The 24,384-nt window shown below is 35.3% G+C and overlaps 1 protein-coding gene across 1 annotated transcript in view; it reads right to left on the bottom strand.

The window, feature by feature from the left end:
- The window catches only part of LOC139518118 (cAMP-dependent protein kinase catalytic subunit 3-like), a 54,600-nt gene extending 30,676 nt beyond the window's left edge, over positions 1–23,924 (bottom strand). The window contains exons 1-2 of the mRNA XM_071309790.1: positions 23,594–23,924; positions 5,497–5,665 (exon numbers count right to left, since the gene is read on the bottom strand). Of these exons, the coding sequence (XP_071165891.1) occupies positions 5,497–5,665; positions 23,594–23,690 (266 nt within the window). The 5' untranslated portion in view covers positions 23,691–23,924. The remainder of the gene's footprint in view (positions 1–5,496; positions 5,666–23,593) is intronic.
- Positions 23,925–24,384: the final 460 nt, after the last annotated feature.

Raw genomic sequence — 24,384 nt, 5'->3', positions numbered from 1 at the left:
TGTGTGCTGTGATGGGGAGGCACTGTAGAAGACTTGATAGTGAAAAGGATAAGTACTTGTTAACGCCTTATTAAACACTAGCCCCTTTCTTAAGTTGGAATTTATTTAGTGTATACCCTAGTTAACATGGTTTCTGTGTGCTGTGATGGGGAGGCACTGTAGAAGACTTGATAGTGAAAAGGATAAGTACTTGTTAACGCCTTATTAAACACTAGCCCCTTTCTTAAGTTGGAAGTCATTTAGTGTATACCCTAGTTAACATGGTTTCTGTGTGCTGTGATGGGGAGGCACTGTAGAAGACTTGATAGTGAAAAGGATAAGTACTTGTTAACGCCTTATTAAACACTAGCCCCTATCTTAAGTTGGAAGTTATTTAGTGTATACCCTAGTTAACATGGTTTCTGTGTGCTGTGATGGGGAGGCACTGTAGAAGACTTGATAGTGAAAAGGATAAGCACTTGTTAACACCTTATTGAACACTAGCCCCTATCTTAAGTTGGAAGTCATTTAGTGTATACCCTAGTTAACATGGTTTCTGTGTGCTGTGATGGGGAGGCACTGTAGAAGACTTGATAGTGAAAAGGATAAGCACTTGTTAACGCCTTATTGAACACTAGCCCCTATCTTAAGTTGGAAGTTACTTAGTGTATACTCTAGTTAACATGGTTTCTGTGTGCTGTGATGGGGAGGCACTGTAGAAGACTTGATAGTGAAAAGGATAAGCACTTGTTAACGCCTTATTGAACACTAGCCCCTATCTTAAGTTGGAAGTTATTTAGTGTATACCCTAGTTAACATGGTTTCTGTGTGCTGTGATGGGGAGGCACTGTAGAAGACTTGATAGTGAAAAGGATAAGTACTTGTTAACGCCTTATTAAACACTAGCCCCTTTCTTAAGTTGGAATTTATTTAGTGTATACCCTAGTTAACATGGTTTCTGTGTGCTGTGATGGGGAGGCACTGTAGAAGACTTGATAGTGAAAAGGATAAGCACTTGTTAACGCCTTATTGAACACTAGCCCCTATCTTAAGTTGGTAGTTACTTAGTGTATACTCTAGTTAACATGGTTTCTGTGTGCTGTGATGGGGAGGCACTGTAGAAGACTTGATAGTGAAAAGGATAAGCACTTGTTAACGCCTTATTGAACACTAGCCCCTATCTTAAGTTGGAAGTTATTTAGTGTATACCCTAGTTAACATGGTTTCTATGTGATGTGATAGGGAGGCACTGTAGAAGACTTGATAGTGAAAAGGATAAGTACTTGTTAACGCCTTATTGAACACTAGCTCCTATCTTAAGTTGGAAGTTATTTAGTGTATACCCTAGTTAACATGGTTTCTGTGTGATGTGATGGGGAGGCACTGTAGAAGACTTGATAGTGAAAAGGATAAGTACTTGTTTATGCCTTATTGAACACTAGCCCCTATCTTAAGTTGGAAGTTATTTAGTGTATACCCTAGTTAACATGGTTTCTGTGTGATGTGATGGGGAGGCACTGTAGAAGACTTGATAGTGAAAAGGATAAGCACTTGTTAACACCTTATTGAACACTAGCCCCTATCTTAAGTTGGAAGTCATTTAGTGTATACCCTAGTTAACATGGTTTCTGTGTGCTGTGATGGGGAGGCACTGTAGAAGACTTGATAGTGAAAAGGATAAGCACTTGTTAACGCCTTATTGAACACTAGCCCCTATCTTAAGTTGGAAGTTACTTAGTGTATACTCTAGTTAACATGGTTTCTGTGTGCTGTGATGGGGAGGCACTGTAGAAGACTTGATAGTGAAAAGGATAAGCACTTGTTAACGCCTTATTGAACACTAGCCCCTATCTTAAGTTGGAAGTTATTTAGTGTATACCCTAGTTAACATGGTTTCTGTGTGCTGTGATGGGGAGGCACTGTAGAAGACTTGATAGTGAAAAGGATAAGTACTTGTTAACGCCTTATTAAACACTAGCCCCTTTCTTAAGTTGGAATTTATTTAGTGTATACTCTAGTTAACATGGTTTCTGTGAGCTGTGATGGGGAGGCACTGTAGAAGACTTGATAGTGAAAAGGATAAGTACTTGTTAACGCCTTATTGAACACTAGCTCCTATCTTAAGTTGGAAGTTATTTAGTGTATACCCTAGTTAACATGGTTTCTGTGTGATGTGATGGGGAGGCACTGTAGAAGACTTCTATGGTCGGGTGGTTGTCGCTTTGACATATTCACCATTTCCTTTCTCAATTTTATTGATAGTGAAAAGGATAAGCACTTGTTAACACCTTATTGAACACTAGCCCCTATCTTAAGTTGGAAGTCATTTAGTGTATACCCTAGTTAACATGGTTTCTGTGTGCTGTGATGGGGAGGCACTGTAGAAGACTTGATAGTGAAAAGGATAAGCACTTGTTAACGCCTTATTGAACACTAGCCCCTATCTTAAGTTGGAAGTTACTTAGTGTATACTCTAGTTAACATGGTTTCTGTGTGCTGTGATGGGGAGGCACTGTAGAAGACTTGATAGTGAAAAGGATAAGCACTTGTTAACGCCTTATTGAACACTAGCCCCTATCTTAAGTTGGAAGTTATTTAGTGTATACCCTAGTTAACATGGTTTCTATGTGATGTGATGGGGAGGCACTGTAGAAGACTTGATAGTGAAAAGGATAAGTACTTGTTAACGCCTTATTGAACACTAGCTCCTATCTTAAGTTGGAAGTTATTTAGTGTATACCCTAGTTAACATGGTTTCTGTGTGATGTGATGGGGAGGCACTGTAGAAGACTTGATAGTGAAAAGGATAAGTACTTGTTTATGCCTTATTGAACACTAGCCCCTATCTTAAGTTGGAAGTTATTTAGTGTATACCCTAGTTAACATGGTTTCTATGTGATGTGAGCGGGAGGCACTGTAGAAGACTTGATAGTGAAAAGGATAAGTACTTGTACTTGTTAATGCCCCTACCTTGAGTTGTAAGTTGTTTAGTGAATATTCAAACTAAATTTGTAGAAAGGGGGAGGAAAATTGTAAAAGATACAGAGTTGTAAATAGATTGACCCAGTTGTTTCACCAGACAATTTATTTCTCCTAATGAACATGATGAAAGGGTATTTTGCTATTGAACAGATGTTTAGTAAAATTACAATCTTAAATCTGTCTGTAATAAAATATTATCAGATGTTATGTAACCAAGGAAATTTGTAACATGGTACCGATTCCTTCAGAGGGTCAACATCTGTTTCTACCAATCTATTTATAGTAACAGGTGATAACTCCGTAAGATCAAACAAACACTAACACCTGATCAATGTTTACAAAACACAGGTGATGGTGAAGGGAACATCTTCTTAATGCAAACTATCTTCCTAATGCTCTTGTTTTAGTATATAAATATTACTATTTTACATACTTAGAGCACAGGCAATTGTCTATGAACTTTTTTCCCTATATACCTTAATAAAGAAACCTGTACATGCATGTAATTAAAGAATTGTTAGAAATTTGAAATTAGAAACTGCACTTCCATTAAACACAGAAAAATGTAGACCAATTAAAACAAAAAATGAAAATATTTTAAAACAAATCTCAAAATGAATCCAACTTTGGATGTTTCAAACACACCCAAATCTTTTATTTATACCATCAGCTACGACAATTTATGTGCTTGTAAAAGAGTGGTAGCTTCAATCAAAATATTTTGCTAATGCCTTAAAATATAAACTTTTATGCCATGGAAAGTAAAAAAATAGAAATGTCCCAATCAAAAATTATCTTTGTTTGTTTTTACACTTTATTTGGTCCCCAACACATATATTGGAATCCCTTAGTGTAAATTATTTAATTCATGATGGTCCTGATTATCTGTATAAACCTAGAATAAAACTTTACCAGTGCCATGCATCATGTGCATATAGATAGAGGGTAAAATCTGTCTACATGTGCAAATACCATTCTTAAAATGTAGACAATTACAGTTTTTCTGTTTGTCTTTTTCATTTTTAGCCATGGCGTTGTCAGTTTGTTTTAGATTTATGAGTTTGACTGTCCCTTTGGTATCTTTCGTCCCTCTTTTATTGATCTCTGATATTCTGAAGCTCCTAAACATTAACTACGTTGTACTTGTTTGCTTTGATAAAAAAGATTATAAAACACCATACAAATACAAGACCATTTGAAATAAAAAATCATTAAAATACTATCCATCTTAAGTATATTATGAAGAAGTTCATAAAAATAGATTAAATGATGCTGTTGAGATAATTGGGTGTGTAGGATGTATTTTCCAGTACATAAGATGACTTGTTTGAGTATGATGAATATTGATCCAAACTTACAGTCCATTCTCCAAATTTAACCCAAAGCAATTTCCATTCTTGGTTAAAAAGGTTATTCTGTATATAATTCTTCATTATAACATGTTGTTAGTAGATTTTAAGACTCCTACATCATAACACATTTCTAGATTTGTATTTTAAGAGAACAATGATTACAAAAATGACTAAAAACTAAACTCAAAATACTGAAAATGTTTGTCTTTTTTGACTTGATACATTGAGTATATCGGTTTTGTAATTTGTAAATGTGTGACTATTGGATTCTACATAGACAAAAGGGACAAAGACAGGTCTACAAGTTTTCTATACATTTGCTATAGATCATGTAAGAGAGCTGTTGAAGAACTGTACTTCACATGGGAACAATAGATGAATGTCTGACATGTGTTTTACTCCCATCAACTATGGAAAGAAAAGGTGAAATTTCAATATTTAAATTTCAAAACAAATGATCACAAATAACAGAAAGGTAGAATGAAATTCTTTTAAATTTAAAATAATGTGTATAAACTTTGGACTGGTTTTCACTTTGGGAGACATAGATCCAATACAATGTCAAAATTGGTTTAAAAAATCAAATAAAATACCTAATACCCAATAATCCAGGGCCTGAGATGAACAAATATATATAGGCAATATCTACTAAAAATAAATCTGTCAAACAGAAGTAACCTTGAAATGATATTATACTTGGCAATAAACTCTTCCTTCATAAACAAAGCAACATTTTCTACAGATTTTGGATATAAAAACATTGTTAAACAGGAGACCATGCAGTGACTTCCTATACCGAATCATGTTAACTTAGTATGAAAATGCTACAATGTATATACATGATATAGGTCTTAGTCATTAATGAAAGCTATAACTAATTACTCTATCAATCCTTTAAATATAGAAAGAAATGACATGATTTAAAGATGTGGTGCAATCAACCTAACAATACTAGCCATTGAAAGCAGTTAAGATTTAACATACAAAGACAAGCATCTTTACAGGTCAAGAGAGTGTTGAAAAGGGGTAAATTCATACAAGTTTGCCATTTTTCAATAGGAAAAATTGAGAGCGGTTCAATATTAATCTATACATATTTCTGCTTACTAATATGTAAATTATAAAACGTAATTTAATATATATTTTAAGTCTATCAACATTGTGTCAGATAGAGTTTACTTACATATTAACAATAAATGGATGAGCTATTTGAGCAAGAATTTCTTTTTCGTTTTTTACATGTTCAATCTGTTTTAATCGTATAACTTCTGTGATTCGCATCATTTTTAAAGCAAAGTAATCCTTGTTTTCTTTATGCCTAGACAGCACTACTCGCCCAAACGTACCAGTCCCTGAAAAGTAAAGGTGAGAGTTGAGATTTTAATTGTATTCTATAAACATGCATACCCTTTACCATTTAGATGGTCGTTCATTGGAAGTTATATATTATGGTTACTTAAAACAAGTTCCCCTCAATGTAGCCTCTGGCTATCATCAATTAATCACAGCTGATGGTCTATATATAATTCATTAAACATTTATCTAACTACACTCCCCTCCATGCCACCTCTGATTAATATTAATTATAGATGGCCACTCAAAGATAAAACACAGCTATTTTTATAGAGGGCAGAGCTTTGGGCAAATTGATTACAATAAGAATAAAAGATAAAACAATGAAAATATGAACTACAGTAGTGAAATAGAATAAAGTACAGATTATGGTAATGCAACTGTTGGAGTTGAACATGCCATGTGTAGTAACTGAAATTAATATTTTATTCTAGATAAATTATTATTAATTAAATGTTGATGTAACTAGAAATGTCTTCTAATGTATGCATGATACATGTAAAGAAAAATTGGGTTGCACATGTGTGGATAGGTATGAATAAAAAAAGATGTGGGTTAAAAGTCAACTGGACAGCAACCTAATAAAGAAAGATATCAAGAAGGGGATATCATTTGTCAAAATAGACAGTGTGTATTGAATATATGTCAATCACTTATTAGCTCCCAAATGCAAATAATGTCATGCTCTTACTAGATCAGAGTTGAGAAAATTGAGAATAATTGTATCCATACTATAAAAGATCTGCCAATGCAATAAGTAAAGAAATTACATAAAAAACAATTTGACTATAATTAAGATACCCACTGCAAAGGATCCCAACTTAGGACAAACTGAGACAATCATTAATATCATTATGTTAATTGTCTATACACATGTTGACTAACTTGACTACTACTTCTTGGGTTTTTGTGTTGTTGCGTAGACTCTAATTTTTTAAGTTTATCCCAGATCTCTTTTTATCATACCTACATACAACTCTACCTCTACAGAACCTTTACAGAAGCGTATGACTCATTGGCGGTCATTTGTGTTTGAATCTATTTATAATTCAGTGATCTTTCCAACAGACCTACTACAGGGTCATTTTCTCCCAATTAACAACAGACAACTTTATTATTAGAAGTATCTTATAATGCATCACTTCAGGGCAATGATCTAGATAGAAACTAGCAAGCTGTTTAACCACTTACTCAATTCTGATAACTTATCCATACAAATCAAAAAGTAAACATTTCAATATTTATATAACTGGTTTCATTATTAAGGATCTAGAGACCTGGGAAGATTTTGTCACATTTTGTACTCATTTGATTTCCACTTCTATGGCAACCCTGGCCTTCCTAGCATTAAACAGATGCCTACTCTTCTCCTTTAACTAAGGTAACACCTCCAGAAACAAAAGCTGATTTTCATATTATTTTGATATTAAAAATGTGACTTTCAAAAACAATCTATCTAAGATATGTATCTTTCCCAAGGCAAATTTGGACTTGCCCTATAACCTATATATGTGTGTGTGTGTGTGTGTGTGTGGGAGGGGGGAGGGGGGGCTAAATCAATTCTCATTTTGCGATGATTTCCCAACATCGCGAAATGAGAATGAGAATTCCCAGATCCCGAAAGGGTCAATCCCGAAATCCTTAGCTTAAAAACACCCTATCCCAGAGTCCTGATAAAGGTCCTATCCACCCTCATATGTAACACCATCATACTAGTTGCATTAAAAGTCAAGTTGAAGGAAAATAATGTTTTCACAGAACTTAATTATATATATATATATATATGTAAAAAAAGAACAGAAAACATGGAAAGTGATTGATTAAACTATACACTCATAGCTAGAATCTAAGAAGAAATAAGGAGCAACCTAAAATAAGTTCTTTTAATCATCTTCTTATTCATCTAGAATCACTGTTTATTATACATTTTTTGTGCCAATTCAATTATGTATTTTCAATCATCATTGGCAAAATTTAGCACAAAAAATGTAGTTTATTTGTATGGGGATAACTTGTAACAGATTGTTTTTATATTAATGTGTGTCCAGCTCATACAAAACTCTTGATCCTAGATATTACTCTAGTCCAGTGGCAGATCCTAGATATTACTCTATATATAGCTAGTCTTGCATGTACTCGTATCATGTACATCATAGTCAAATCCACACGCAACATGTGAACCTTCAGATCATGAGTTCCTCAGAATTTAAACTGTGTCAGGGTGACTGTAGAACATACAATGTAATTTAACTATGACTAGGACATACAATGTAATCAATGTAATCAGATTTAAAGTCTTTTGTAACACTGTAATTATATAAAAGACATTTAAATAATAGAAAATAATAGGAAAGAATTCATGGTTAGTAACTGTCTTTGTCACTCAGGTCTACTTTAGATAGACTATAGCTAATAATACTGCCACATCTAATAATACTGTCATAAGTCAACTGTTTTATGACTGACTTTCCTTTCTTTATATGTTTATTTTGGGTACAACATTTATTGTACATAAACTTTTCTTTTAATATATTCAATAAATCAATTTCTTTAAATGAATTTAGCTATTTGAATGTTTTTCTTAAGAAGTAAACATGTATGACAAAAGATTCCTGTAAAAACTGACAATTATATGAAAGTGAAACTTAATTGTCCAATAATAATCAAACCCTTTACTTTTAGTCATTTTTCTTTATAATTAGTTTATACACAATAAAATCATTTTCTTTCATGTAAATATAAAGTGTATATATATACATGTAGAAAAGGTATACCAAAAGTACATACATGTAGAAGAGGTATACCAAAGGTACATACACATAGAAGAGGTATACCAACGGTACATACATGTAGAAGAGGTATACCAAAGGTACATACATGTAGAAGAGGTATACCAAAGGTACATACACGTAGAAGAGGTATACCAAAGGTACATACACGTAGAAAAGGAATACCAAAGGTACATACATGTAGTACAAACATGTATGACAACCTTATATATTTCTGTTTTGTTATACATTGTCATTCAGGGGACTTTTATAGCTTTCTATATGGAATGTGTTTTGGTGACTCTGGTAGTGGCTAAAAGGTTAAAAATAGTTTTACATGTAACTTGTGATACAGTGGTATAGCTTTCTGTATGGAATGTGTTTTGGTGACTCTGGTAGTGGCTAAAAGGTTAAAAATAGTTTTACATGTAACTTGTGATACAGTGGTATAGCTTTCTATATGGAATGTGTTTTGGTGACTCTGGCAGTGGCTTAAAGGTTAAAAATAGTTTTACATGTAACTTGTCATACAGGGGTATAGCTTTCTGTATGGAATGTGTTTTGGTGACTCTGGCAGTGGCTAAAAGGTTAAAAATAGTTTTACATGTAACTTGTGATACAGTGGTATAGCTTTCTATATGGAATGTGATTTGGTGACTCTGGTAGTGGCTAAAAGGTTAAAAATAGTTTTACATGTAACTTGTGATACAGGGGTATAGCTTTCTATATGGAATGTGTTTTGGTGACTCTGGCAGTGGCTAAAAGGTTAAAAATAGTTTTACATGTAACTTGTGATACAGGGGTATAGCTTTCTGTATGGAATGTGTTTTGGTGACTCTGGCAGTGGCTAAAAGGTTAAAAATAGTTTTACATGTAACTTGTGATACAGTGGTATAGCTTTCTATATGGAATGTGATTTGGTGACTCTGGTAGTGGCTAAAAGGTTAAAAATAGTTTTACATGTAACTTGTGATACAGGGGTATAGCTTTCTATATGGAATGTGTTTTGGTGACTCTGGCAGTGGCTAAAAGGTTAAAAATAGTTTTACATGTAACTTGTGATACAGGGGTATAGCTTTCTGTATGGAATGTGTTTTGGTGACTCTGGCAGTGGCTAAAAGGTTAAAAATAGTTTTACATGTAACTTGTGATACAGGGGTCTTTTATAGCTTTCTGTATGGAATGTGTTTTGGTGACTCTGGCAGTGGCTAAAAGGTTAAAAATAGTTTTACATGTAACTTGTGATACAGTGGTATAGCTTTCTATATGGAATGTGTTTTGGTGACTCTGGTAGTGGCTAAAAGGTTAAAAATAGTTTTACATGTAACTTGTGATACAGGGGTATAGCTTTCTGTATGGAATGTGTTTTGGTGACTCTGGTAGTGGCTTAAAGGTTAAAAATAGTTTTACATGTAACTTGTCATACAGGGGTATAGTTTTCTATATGGAATGTGTTTTGGTGACTCTGGCAGTGGCTTAAAGGTTAAAAATAGTTTTACATGTAACTTGTGATACAGTGGTATAGCTTTCTATATGGAATGTGTTTTGGTGACTCTGGTAGTGGCTAAAAGGTTAAAAATAGTTGTACATGTAGCTTGTCATACAGGGGTATAGTTTTTTATATGGAATGTGTTTTGGTGACTCTGGCAGTGGCTAAAAGGTTAAAAATAGTTTTACATGTAACTTGTGATACAGGGGTATAGCTTTCTGTATGGAATGTGTTTTGGTGACTCTGGTAGTGGCTAAAAGGTTAAAAATAGTTTTACATGTAACTTGTGATACAGGGGTATAGTTTTCTATATGGAATGTGTTTTGGTGACTCTGGCAGTGGCTTAAAGGTTAAAAATAGTTTTACATGTAACTTGTGATACAGTGGTATAGCTTTCTATATGGAATGTGTTTTGGTGACTCTGGTAGTGGCTAAAAGGTTAAAAATAGTTGTACATGTAGCTTGTCATACAGGGGTATAGTTTTTTATATGGAATGTGTTTTGGTGACTCTGGCAGTGGCTTAAAGGTTAAAAATAGTTTTACATGTATCTTGTCATTCAGGGGCCTTTTATAGCTTTCTGTATGGAATGTGTTTTGGTGACTCTGGTAGTGGCTAAAAGGTTAAACATAGTTTTACATGTAACTTGTGATACAGGGGTATAGCTTTCTATATGGAATGTGTTTTGGTGACTCTGGCAGTGGCTAAAAGGTTAAAAATAGTTGTACATGTAACTTGTCATACAGGGGTATAGTTTTTTATATGGAATGTGTTTTGGTGACTCTGGCAGTGGCTTTAAGGTTAAAAATAGTTTTACATGTAACTTGTGATACAGTGGTATAGCTTTCTATATGGAATGTGTTTTGGTGACTCTGGTAGTGGCTAAAAGGTTAAAAATAGTTTTACATGTAACTTGTCATATAGGGGTATAGATTTCTATATGGAATGTGTTTTGGTGACTCTGGCAGTGGCTTAAAGGTTAAAAATAGTTTTACATGTATCTTGTCATACAGGGGTATAGCTTTCTATATGGAATGTGTTTTGGTGACTCTGGCACTGGCTAAAAAGTTAAAAATAGTTTAACATGTATCTTGTCATTCAGGGGACTTTTATAGCTTTCTATATGGAATGTGTTTTGGTGACTCTGGTAGTGGCTAAAAGGTTAAAAATAGTTTTACATGTATCTTGTCATACAGGGGTATAGCTTTCTGTATGGGATGTGTTTTGGTGACTCTGGCAGTGGCTTTAAGGTTAAAATAGTTGTACATGTATCTTGTCATACAGGGGTATAGCTTTCTGTATGGGATGTGTTTTGGTGACTCTGGCAGTGGCTTAAAGGTTAAAATAGTTTTACATGTATCTTGTCATACAGGGGTATAGCTTTCTATATGGAATGTGTTTTGTTGACTCTGGCAGTGGCTTAAAGGTTAAAAATAGCTTTACATGTATCTTGTCATACAGGTGTATAGCTTTCTGTATGGGATGTGTTTTGGTGACTCTGGCAGTGGCTTAAAGCTGGTTAAAATAGTTTTACATGTATCTTGTCATTCAGGGGACTTTTATAGCTTTCTATATGGAATGTGTTTAGGTGACTCTGGCAGTGGCTAATAGGTTAAAAATAGTTTTACATGTAACTTGTCATACAGGGGTATAGCTTTCTAAATGGAATGTGTTTTGGTGACTCTGGCACTGGCTAATAGGTTAAAAATAGTTTTACATGTATTTTATCATACTGAGGTATAGCTTTCTGTATGGAATGTGTTTTGGTGACTCTGGCAGTGGCTAATAGGTTTAAAATAGTTTTACATGTATCTTGTCATACAGGGGTAAAGCTTTCTTTATGGAATGTGTTTTGGTGACTCTGGCAGTGGCTTAAAGGTTAAAATAGTTTTACATGTATCTTGTCATACAGGGGTATAGCTTTCTATATGGGATGTGTTTTGGTGACTCTGGCAGTGGCTTAAGGGTTAAAATAGTTTTACTAGTAACTTGTCATACAGGGGTTTAGCTTTCTATATGGAATGTGTTTTGGTGACTCTGGCAGTGGCTTAAGGGTTAAAATAGTTTGACATTTGTCTTGTCATACAGGGGTATAGCTTTCTATATGGGATGTGTTTTGGTGACTCTGGCAGTGGCTTAAAGGTTAAAATAGTTTTACATGTATCTTGTCATACAGGGGTATATATATAGCTTTCTATATGGGATGTGTTTTGGTGACTCTGGCAGTGGCTTAAAGGTTAAAATAGTTGTACATGTATCTTGTCATAATGGGGTATAGCTTTCTATATGGGATGTGTTTTGGTGACTCTGGTAGTGGCTTAAAAGTTAAAATAGTTTTAGATGTATCTTGTCATACAGGGATATAGCTTTCTATATGGGATGTGTTTTGGTGACTCTGGCAGTGGCTTAAGGGTTAAAATAGTTTTACATGTATCTTATCATACAGGGGTATAGCTTTCTATATGGAATGTGTTTTGGTGACTCTGGCAGTGGCTTAAAGGTTAAAATAGTTGTACATGTATCTTGTCATACAGGGGTATAGTTTTCTATATGGGATGTGTTTTGGTGACTCTGGCAGTGGCTTAAAGGTTAAAATAGTTTTACATGTAACTTGTCATACAGGGGTATAGCTTTCTATAGGGATGTGTTTTGGTGACTCTGGCAGTGGCTTAAAGGTTAAAATAGTTTTACATGCATCTTGTCATACAGGGGTACAGCTTTCTATATGGGATGTGTTTTGGTGACTCTGGCAATGGCTTAAGGCTAGGGTTTAAATAGTTTTACTAGTAACTTGTAATACAGGGGTTTAGCTTTCTATATGGAATGTGTTTTGGTGACTCTGGCAGTGGCTTAAGGGTTAAAATAGTTTGACATTTGTCTTGTCATACAGGGGTATAGCTTTCTATATGGGATGTGTTTTGGTGACTCTGGCAGTGGCTTAAAGGTTAAAATAGTTTTACATGTATCTTGTCATACAGGGGTATATATATAGCTTTCTATATGGAATGTGTTTTGGTGACTCTGGCAGTAGCTTAAAGGTTAAGATAGTTTGACATTTGTCTTGTCATACAGGGGTATAGCTTTCTATATGGAATGTGTTTTGGTGACTCTGGCAGTAGCTTAAAGGTTAAGATAGTTTGGCATTTGTCTTGTCATACAGGGGTATAGCTTTCTATATGGAATGTGTTTTGGTGACTCTGGCAGTGGCTTAAAGGTTCAGATAGTTTGACATTTGTCTTGTCATACAGGGGTATAGCTTTCTATATGGGATGTGTTTTGGTGACTCTGGCAGTGGCTTAAAGGTTAAAATAGTTGTACATGTATCTTGTCATACAGGAGTATAGCTTTCTATATGGGATGTGTTTTGGTGACTCTGGCAGTGGCTTAAAGGTTAAAATAGTTATACATGTATCTTGTCATACAGGGGTATAGCTTTCTATATGGGATGTGTTTTGGTGACTCTGGCAGTGACTTAAGGGTTAAAATAGTTTTACATGTATCTTGTCATACAGGGGTATAGCTTTCTATATGGAATGTGTTTTGGTTACTCTGGCAGTGGCTTAAAGGTTAAGATAGTTTTACATGTATCTTGTCATACAGGGGTCTAGCTTTCTATATGGGATGTGTTTTGGTGACTCTGGCAGTGGCTAAGTGGTTAACATAGTTTTATCTACTGTATCAGTAGCCTGTAAGCATGAGGTTGTCAGTTTGAACCACTCACATTGCAGGTAATTACAACTCCAACCTAAATTAAATAGTATACTGTCTAAACAAAATGTCCTGACTGTTTAATTGTGAATATTGTGTTGTGTCTTAATTATATAATAACATGTGCATGAAATGACTGTTTGTTTATGAATATGTAGTGTACTGTGTACTGCTTGACCACATGCAGTGACTGTCTTTTAGTGAATATATAAATATAGGTATGTGACTTGACCACATGTAGTGACCATCTGATTGCAAACAGTGTACTGTGTTTTGTCTTGATTGTGAATATTGTGTTGTGTCTTAATTTTATAATAACATGTACATGTAGTGACTGTTTGTTTATGAATATGTATTCATTGTATTGTACTGTGTCTTGACGACATGCAGTGACTGTCTTTTAGTGAATATAGGTATGTGTCTTGACCACATATAGTGACCGTCTGATTGCTAACAGCATACTGTGTTTTGTCTCATTGTGAATATTGTATTGTGTCTTGACCACATGTAGTGACTGTTTGAATTTAAGTATTATAATGTGTCTTGACCACATGCAGGGACAGTCTGGCTGTGAATATTATAATGTGTCTAGACCACATTCAGGGACAGTCTGGCTGTGAATATTGTACTGTGTCTTGACCACATGCAGGGACAGTCTGGCTGTGAATATTATAATATGTCTTGACCACATTCAGGGACAGTTTGGCTGTGAATATTGTAATGTGTCTTGACCACATGCAGGGAGAGTCTGGCTGTGAATATTATAATGTGTCTTGACCACATGCAGGGACTGTCTGGCTGTGAATGTTGTATGTTGTCCTTACCACATGTAGTGACTGTTTGGTTTTAAGCATTATAATGTGTCTTGACCACATACAGGAGAGTCTGGCTGTGAATATTGTACTGTGTCTTGACTACATGCAGGGTTAGTCTTCCTGTGATTATTATAATGTGTCTTGACCACATGCAGAGACTGTTAAGATTTAAGTATTATAAAGTGTCTTGATTACATGCAGTGACTGTTTAGATTTAAGTATTATAAAGTGTCTTGATCACATGCAGTGACTGTGAGGTTGTGAGCTTTATATAATGTATCTTGATTACATGCAGGGAGAGTCTGGCAGTGATTAGTGTACTGTTTCTTGACCACATTCATGGAGAGTCTGGCTGTGAATGTTCTATAGTGTCATGACCACATGAAGTGACTGTCTGCTAGTGAATAGTGTACTATGTCTCTTTCACATGTAGTGTCACTGTTAGATTGTGAGCTTTATATTGTGTCTTGATTACATGCAGGAACAGTCTGGCTATGAATATTGTACTGTGTCTTGACCAAATGCCAATTACTCAACAGAATTAGAATAATATTTTATTGTAAATGAGTACTGTACCATAACTATGCTAAAATCTCCTGTACTTAAAACGTCAAACTTTAAATTCTTTGTGTGTATTTGTACTATTTCCTTCTCTTTACAAAATCTTTACCAGCCCTCAGACAATGAGTTCAAAGCAACTAGTTCTAACATTAGTAAATATGTCCTTGTCAAATATCAATAAAACTTTTTATTTCATATGCAATGAATGATCAACTTTCAAGTAGAGTTTACTTTTCACCTATTAATGTGTTTTGAGATGAAATAAATCAGTCCCTATTGATGTAATAAGTTTGTAATTGATTTCCTTATATATCAAATGTGTTGTATTTACAGAAATGTACATAGAAATATTACAATGAATATCTATGTGCATTGTACATATATCATTTATATAATGAATATTTTGTAAAAAAAACTGGTTAACCAAATTAACAAATCCGTTTTTATGCTATATTACCTGGTTTTATTTGTATTGCAGTTGGTCATATAGTGGTAATATTTTCATGACAATAAAATTGAGAACGAAAATGGGGAATGTGTCAAAGAGACAACAACTCCACCACAGAAACAGACAACAGCAGAAGGTCACCAACAGGTTTTCAATGCAGCGAGAAATTCCCGCACCTGGAGGCGTCCTTCAGCTGGCACCCAGGGGTTTCATTATCTTTCATGTTGACTGGTACTTTCCACGTTTCTAGGTGGTACTTTTCAATTTATTCCATGAATATCTTATATAAAAATTTCTACATTTAGGCAGTACTTGTCAATAGCATTGGAGGGTAAAAGTACCGGGTACCGCCTCCTAATGAATGGCCTGTGGCACCTAAACAAATATATATACTAGTTCAGTGATAATAAACGCATATGTATAGATAATATTTTAATCATTTATCGTCATCCTCAATTGTAAGGAGGTGGGTAGACTGAGGAAAAAGGAGAAACTTACTAGTTGACTAATTGAGGTCTGTCATAAATCAACGAATGCTACATGTACAACATAAACAGGGTGCTTACTTTTATAAAACCATAAATGCATTGTTTTGAGCCTTAAAGTACCATTAATATTATATATATACTAAACTTATACAATCTATGATTTTGAAAAAGAAAGCATCTTAGTATGTCATTTTAGTTACATGTAAGTGGAGGATACAATCATTGACAATGTCTTACTAACAATAATTGTTTGCAAATACATGAACTTAATTTCAAAGTATATGCATGTATAATGTAGGTATGAATCAACCTTACAAGTACAAAGCCAACTTTATTGTAAACATGCTAAATGTAGTTGAAGTCAAGTCAGTCAACAAATTTTACAGTAAGAAAAATTAAAATATACAAATAACATAATTATCAGGTCTAATGAACTGTTAAACTGACATAAAACAAAAATAACATTAAAACAATACAAGCACTGAATCATGACAATACAAGCACTGAATCATGACAATACAAGCACTGAATCATGACAATACTTGCAACACTTTAAATAGCACACATTATTACAGTATATTGACATAGCTATTAAAGAGATATAAAAGTTAAAAAAAAGTTGTTCCTTATAGTATAGACATGCATAAAATTGTGTCTGTCTATTCAAGAAGCATTAGTGTATATACTTTGATGGGGACTCATCATGATATATTTTATGGCATTTTCATGATTGTTTTTTTTCTTATTACTACAAAGGTTACTATAGTATCAATACAACAGATGTCACAGTCATTTGTTTTTGATTTTCTGTTTAAAATAAAAAACCCTATAAACTTTCCAACAACTCAGTCTACTTTCATGCCCTCCCCCCCACCTTCAAAATGACAAGAGATGAGCAAACTACAACACCAATACTATATATATATATACCTTAACCTCCTAATAATACCAAGCACCACCGATACTATATCCTACCTTCTAATTATAACAAGCTCCACCGATACTATACATCCTTACCTCCTGATAATAACGAGCACCACCGATACTATACATCCTTACCTCCTGATAATAACAAGCACCACCGATACTATATCCTTACCTCCTGATAATAACAAGCACCACCGATACTATATCCTAACCTCCTGATAATAACGAGCACTACTGACACTATACATCCTTACCTCCTGATAATAACAAGCTCCACCGATACTATACATCCTTACCTCCTGATAATAACAAGCACCACCGATACTATATCCTAACCTCCTGATAATAACGAGCACTACTGACACTATACATCCTTACCTCCTGATAATAACAAGCTCCACCGATACTATACATCCTTACCTCCTGATAATAACAAGCACCACCGATACTATATCCTTACCTCCTGATAATAACAAGCACCACCGATACTATATCCTTACCTCCTGATAATAACAAGCACCACCGATACTATATCCTAACCTCATAATTATAACAGGCTCCATCAATACTATACATCCTTACCTCCTGATAATAACAAGTACCACCGATACTATATCCTTACCTCCTGATTATAACAAGCACCACCGATACTATATCCTACCTCCTGATAATAACAAGCACCACCGATACTATACATCCTTACCTCCTGATAATAACAAGTACCACCGATACTATACATCCTTACCTCCTGATACATGTAATAACAAGTACCACCGATACTATATCCTTACCTCCTGATAATAACAAGTACCACCGATACTATATCCTAACCTCCTGATAATAACAAGCACCACCGATACTATACCCTACCTCCTGATAATAACAAGCTCCACCGATACTATACATCCTTACCTCCTGATAATAACAAGTACCACCGATACTATATCCTTACCTCCTAATAATAACAGGCTCCATCAATACTATACATCCTTACCTCCTGAAAATAACAAGCACCACCGATACTATATCCTAACCTCCTGATAATAACAAGCTCCACCGATACTATACATCCTTACCTCCTGATAATAACAAGCACCACCAATACTATATCCTTACCTCCTGATAATAACAAGCACCACCGATACTATATCCTACCTCCTGATAATAACAAGCTCCACCGATACTATACATCCTTACCTCCTGATAATAACAAGCACCACCGATACTATATCCTACCTCCTGATAATAACAAGCTCCACCGATACTATACATCCTTACCTCCTGATAATAACAAGCTCCACCGATACTATACATCCTTACCTCCTGATAATAACAAGCTCCACCGATACTATACATCCTTACCTCCTGATAATAACAAGCACCACCAATACTATATCCTTACCTCTTGATAATAACAAGCACCACCGATACTATATCCTACCTCCTGATAATAACAAGCTCCACCGATACTATACATCCTTACCTCCTGATAATAACAAGCACCACCGATACTATATCCTACCTCCTGATAATAACAAGCTCCACCGATACTATACATCCTTACCTCCTGATAATAACAAGCTCCACCGATACTATACATCCTTACCTCCTGATAATAACAAGCACCACCAATACTATATCCTTACCTCCTGATAATAACAAGCACCACCGATACTATATCCTACCTCCTGATAATAACAAGCTCCACCGATACTATACATCCTAACCTCCTGATAATAACAAGCACCACCGATACTATATCCTACCTCCTGATAATAACAAGCTCCACCGATACTATACATCCTTACCTCCTGATAATAACAAGCTCCACCGATACTATACATCCTTACCTCCTGATAATAACAAGTACCACCGATACTATACATCCTTACCTCCTGATACATGTAATAACAAGTACCACCGATACTATATCCTTACCTCCTGATAATACCAAGCAACACCGATAATATATCCTAACCTCCTAATAATAACAAGCTCCACCGATACTATACATCCTTACCTCCTGATAATAACAAGCACCACCGATACTATACATCCTTACCTCCTGATAATAACAAGCTCCACCGATACTATACATCCTTACCTCCTGATACATGTAATAACAAGCACCACCCATACTATACATCCTTACCTCCTGATAATAACAAGCTCCACCGATACTATACATCCTTACCTCCTGATAATAACAAGTACCACCGATACTATACATCCTTACCTCCTGATACATGTAATAACAAGTACCACCGATACTATATTCTTACCTCCTGATAATACCAAGCAACACCGATAATATATCCTAACCTCCTAATAATAACAAGCTCCACGGATACTATACATCCTTACCTCCTGATAATAACAAGCACCACCGATACTATACATCCTTACCTCCTGATAATAACAAGCTCCACCGATACTATACATCCTTACCTCCTGATACATGTAATAACAAGCACCACCCATACTATATCCTACCTCCTGATAATAACAAGCTCCACCGATACTATACATCCTTACCTCCTGATAATAACAAGCACCACCGATACTATATCCTTACCTCCTGATAATAACAAGCTCCACCGATACTATACATCCTTACCTCCTGATAATAACAAGCTCCACCGATACTATACATCCTTACCTCCTGATAATAACAAGCACCACCGATACTATATCCTTACCTCCTGATAATAACAAACTCCACCGATACTATACATCCTTACCTCCTAATAATAACAAGCTCCACCGATACTATACATCCTTACCTCCTGATAATAACAAGCACCACCGATACTATACATCCTTACCTCCTGATAATAACAAGCACCACCCATACTATACATCCTTACCTCCTGATAATAACAAGCTCCACCGATACTATACATCCTTACCTCCTGATAATAACAAGCTCCACCGATACTATACATCCTTACCTCCTGATACATGTAATAACAAGCACCACCCATACTATACATCCTTACCTCCTGATAATAACAAGCTCCACCGATACTATACATCCTTACCTCCTAATAATAACAAGCTCCACCGATACTATACATCCTTACCTCCTGATAATAACAAGTACCACCGATACTATACATCCTTACCTCCTGATACATGTAATAACAAGTACCACCGCTACTATACATCCTTACCTCCTGATAATAACAAGTACCACCGATACTATATCCTTACCTCCTAATAATAACAGGCTCCATCAATACTATACATCCTTACCTCCTGAAAATAACAAGCACCACCGATACTATATCCTAACCTCCTGATAATAACGAGCACTACTGACACTATACATCCTTACCTCCTGATAATAACAAGCACCACCGATACTATACATCCTTACCTCCTGATAATAACAAGCACCACCGATACTATATCCTTACCTCCTGATAATAACAAGCACCACCGATACTATATCCTACCTCCTGATAATAACAAGCTCCACCGATACTATACATCCTTACCTCCTGATAATAACAAGCACCACCGATACTATATCCTTACCTCCTGATAATAACAAGCACCACGGATACTATATCCTACCTCCTGATAATAACAAGCTCCACCGATACTATACATCCTTACCTCCTGATAATAACAAGCACCACCGATACTATATCCTACCTCCTGATAATAACAAGCTCCACCGATACTATACATCCTTACCTCCTGATAATAACAAGCTCCACCGATACTATACATCCTTACCTCCTGATAATAACAAGTACCACCGATACTATACATCCTTACCTCCTGATACATGTAATAACAAGTACCACCGATACTATATCCTTACCTCCTGATAATACCAAGCAACACCGATAATATATCCTAACCTCCTAATAATAACAAGCTCCACCGATACTATACATCCTTACCTCCTGATAATAACAAGCACCACCGATACTATACATCCTTACCTCCTGATAATAACAAGCTCCACCGATACTATACATCCTTACCTCCTGATACATGTAATAACAAGCACCACCCATACTATACATCCTTACCTCCTGATAATAACAAGCTCCACCGATACTATACATCCTTACCTCCTGATAATAACAAGTACCACCGATACTATACATCCTTACCTCCTGATACATGTAATAACAAGTACCACCGCTACTATACATCCTTACCTCCTGATAATAACAAGTACCACCGATACTATATCCTTACCTCCTAATAATAACAGGCTCCATCAATACTATACATCCTTACCTCCTGAAAATAACAAGCACCACCGATACTATATCCTAACCTCCTGATAATAACGAGCACTACTGACACTATACATTCTTACCTCCTGATAATAACAAGCACTACCGATACTATATCCTAACCTAATAATAACAAGCTCCACCGATACTATACATCCTTACATCCTGATAACAAGCACCACCGATACTATATCCTAACCTCATAATTATAATAAGCTCCACCAGTACTATACATCCTTACCTCCTGATAATAACAAGCACTACCGATACTATATCCTTACCTCCTGATAATAACAAGCACCACCGATACTATACATCCTTACATCCTGATAACAAGCACCACCGATACTATATCCTAACCTCATAATTATAACAAGCTCCACCAGTACTATACATCCTTACCTCCTGATAACAAGACAACCGATACTATATCCTAACCTCCTGATAATAACGAGCACTACTGACACTATACATTCTTACCTCCTGATAATAACAAGCACTACCGATACTATATCCTAACCTAATAATAACAAGCTCCACCGATACTATACATCCTTACATCCTGATAACAAGCACCACCGATACTATATCCTAACCTCATAATTATAATAAGCTCCACCAGTACTATACATCCTTACCTCCTGATAATAACAAGCACTAACGATACTATATCCTTACCTCCTGATAATAACAAGCACCACCGATACTATATCCTACCTTCTGATAATAACAAGCTCCACCGATACTATATCCTTACCTCCTGATAATAACAAGTACCACCGATACTATATCCTAACCTCATAATTATAACAAGCTCCACCAGTACTATACATCCTTACCTCCTGAAAATAAGAAGCACTAACGATACTATATCCTTACCTCCTGATAATAACAAGCACCACCGATACTATATCCTACCTCCTGATAATAACAGGCTCCACCGATACTATATCCTTACCTCCTAATAATAACAAGCACCACCGATACTATATCCTACCTCCTGATAATAACAAGCTCCACCGATACTATACATCCTTACCTCCTGATAATAACAAGTACCACTGATACTATATCCTTACCTCCTGATAATAACAAGCTCCACCGATACTATATCCTACCTCCTGATAATAACAAGTACCACCGATACTATACATCCTTACCTCCTGATAATAACAAGTACCACCGATACTATACATCCTTACCTCCTTATACATGTAATAACAAGTACCACCGATACTATACATCCTTACCTCCTGATAATAACAAGCACCACCCATACTATACATCCTTACCTCCTGATACATGTAATAACAAGTACCACCGATACTATACATCCTTACCTCCTGATAATAACAAGTACCACCGATACTATACATTCTTTCCTCCTGATAATAACAAGCACCACTGATACTATATCCTACCTCCTGATAATAACAAGCACCACCGATACTATACATTCTTACCTCCTGATAATAACAAGCACCACCAATAATATACATCCTTACCTCCTCATAATAACAAGCACCACCCATACTATACATCCTTACCTCATGAAAATAACAAGACAACCGATACTATATCCTAACCTCATAATTATAACAAGCTCCACCAGTACTATACATCCTTACCTCCTGATAACAAGACAACCGATACTATATCCTTACCTCCTAATAATAACAAGCACCACCCATACTATACATCCTTACCTCCTCATAATAACAAGCACCACCCATACTATACATCCTTACCTCATGAAAATAACAAGCACCACCGATACTATATCCTAACCTCCTGATAATAACAAGCACTACTGACACTATACATCCTTACCTCCTGATAATAACAAGCACTACTGATACTATATCCTAACCTAATAATAACAAACACTACTGACACTATACATCCTTACCTCCTGATAATAACAAGCACTACTGATACTATATCCTAACCTAATAATAACAAGTACCACTGATACTATACATCCTTACATCCTGATAACAAGCACCACCGATACTATATCCTAACCTCATAATTATAACAAGCTCCACCAGTACTATACATCCTTACCTCCTGATAACAAGACAACCGATACTATATCCTTACCTCCTAATAATAACAAGCACCACCCATACTATACATCCTTACCTCCTGATAATAACAAGCACCACCCATACTATACATCCAAACCTCCTGATAATAACAAGTTCCACCGATACTATACATCCTAACCTCCTGATAATAACAAGCACCACCGATAGTATACCCTAACCTCCTGAAAATAACAAGATTACCAATACTATACCCTAGCCTCCTGAAAATAACAAGCATTAAATTTAATTTAAGCTTAATTAAATATCAATGAAACGACCTGCACTATCATGATTATAAGTACATTATTCAGGTTCAAACTAAGACTATATAACAGCATAACCGGTGTAAAACAAGGAAACATAATTAAATCTTACCTAAGGTTGTCAACACATCGTAATCCTTGCATTTCTGCTCTTGTGGCTCTTTAGGTGCAGTAGAACGTTTCACTTTGGCAACTTTTGCAGACGCCATAATTCCAAGAATTTGTCTCTTACTCTAAACAGCTAAAGTTGAAAGTAATTTCAGATCCTAACTATAATCCATTTTTAAACAATAAAGGTCTACTGTGTCAAAGAGAAAGTTAAATGAGGACAGTATTTCCAGTGATTTTCATCTGTACTTTCCATCTAAAATTAGTGTAATTAATCATAAACCACGAACACCACTCATATCACTGTTACCTCTTCTGTTTCCAATTAAAACATTAGAGTTATCTACCCCTTAATGCCGATCTTCGTTATAGTCCGTTTCATTTTTATAAGGGAGCAATCATTTATTTTTGGCAGCGGCTATTTTGCCGACATCTAGATTCAAGCCGGCAAAATAGTACATTTCTTTAGACGTGGTTATTTTACCGGCAGAAAAACGGCAAAAAAAGATAACTTGTTAATTTACCGGTTCTTTGTCAAAAGTGAAAAAAGAAAAAAAGAAATTTAATATTTACCTTTTGCAAAGTTCTATGAAAATGTGCACTGTCAACATAAACGAATCAAATCATTAATTACTGATACAGTGTAATACAAGTTTAAAGTTTAAAGTTTTACTTAAACTAAGTTACATATTTAAACCTAACAATTTTTTAAATATTTTATAAATAACTACGCATTTTTGAAAATTATCTAAAAGAAGAAGATATACCAGTGTTTGAATAAGAAAACAGCTAACA

Source organism: Mytilus edulis, chromosome 3, assembly GCF_963676685.1.
Source record: "Mytilus edulis chromosome 3, xbMytEdul2.2, whole genome shotgun sequence".
In the NCBI taxonomy this organism is placed as follows: Eukaryota; Metazoa; Mollusca; class Bivalvia; order Mytilida; family Mytilidae; genus Mytilus; species Mytilus edulis.
Note: the sequence above shows the minus strand (reverse complement) of the source record. Positions and strands in the feature narration are given on the sequence as shown.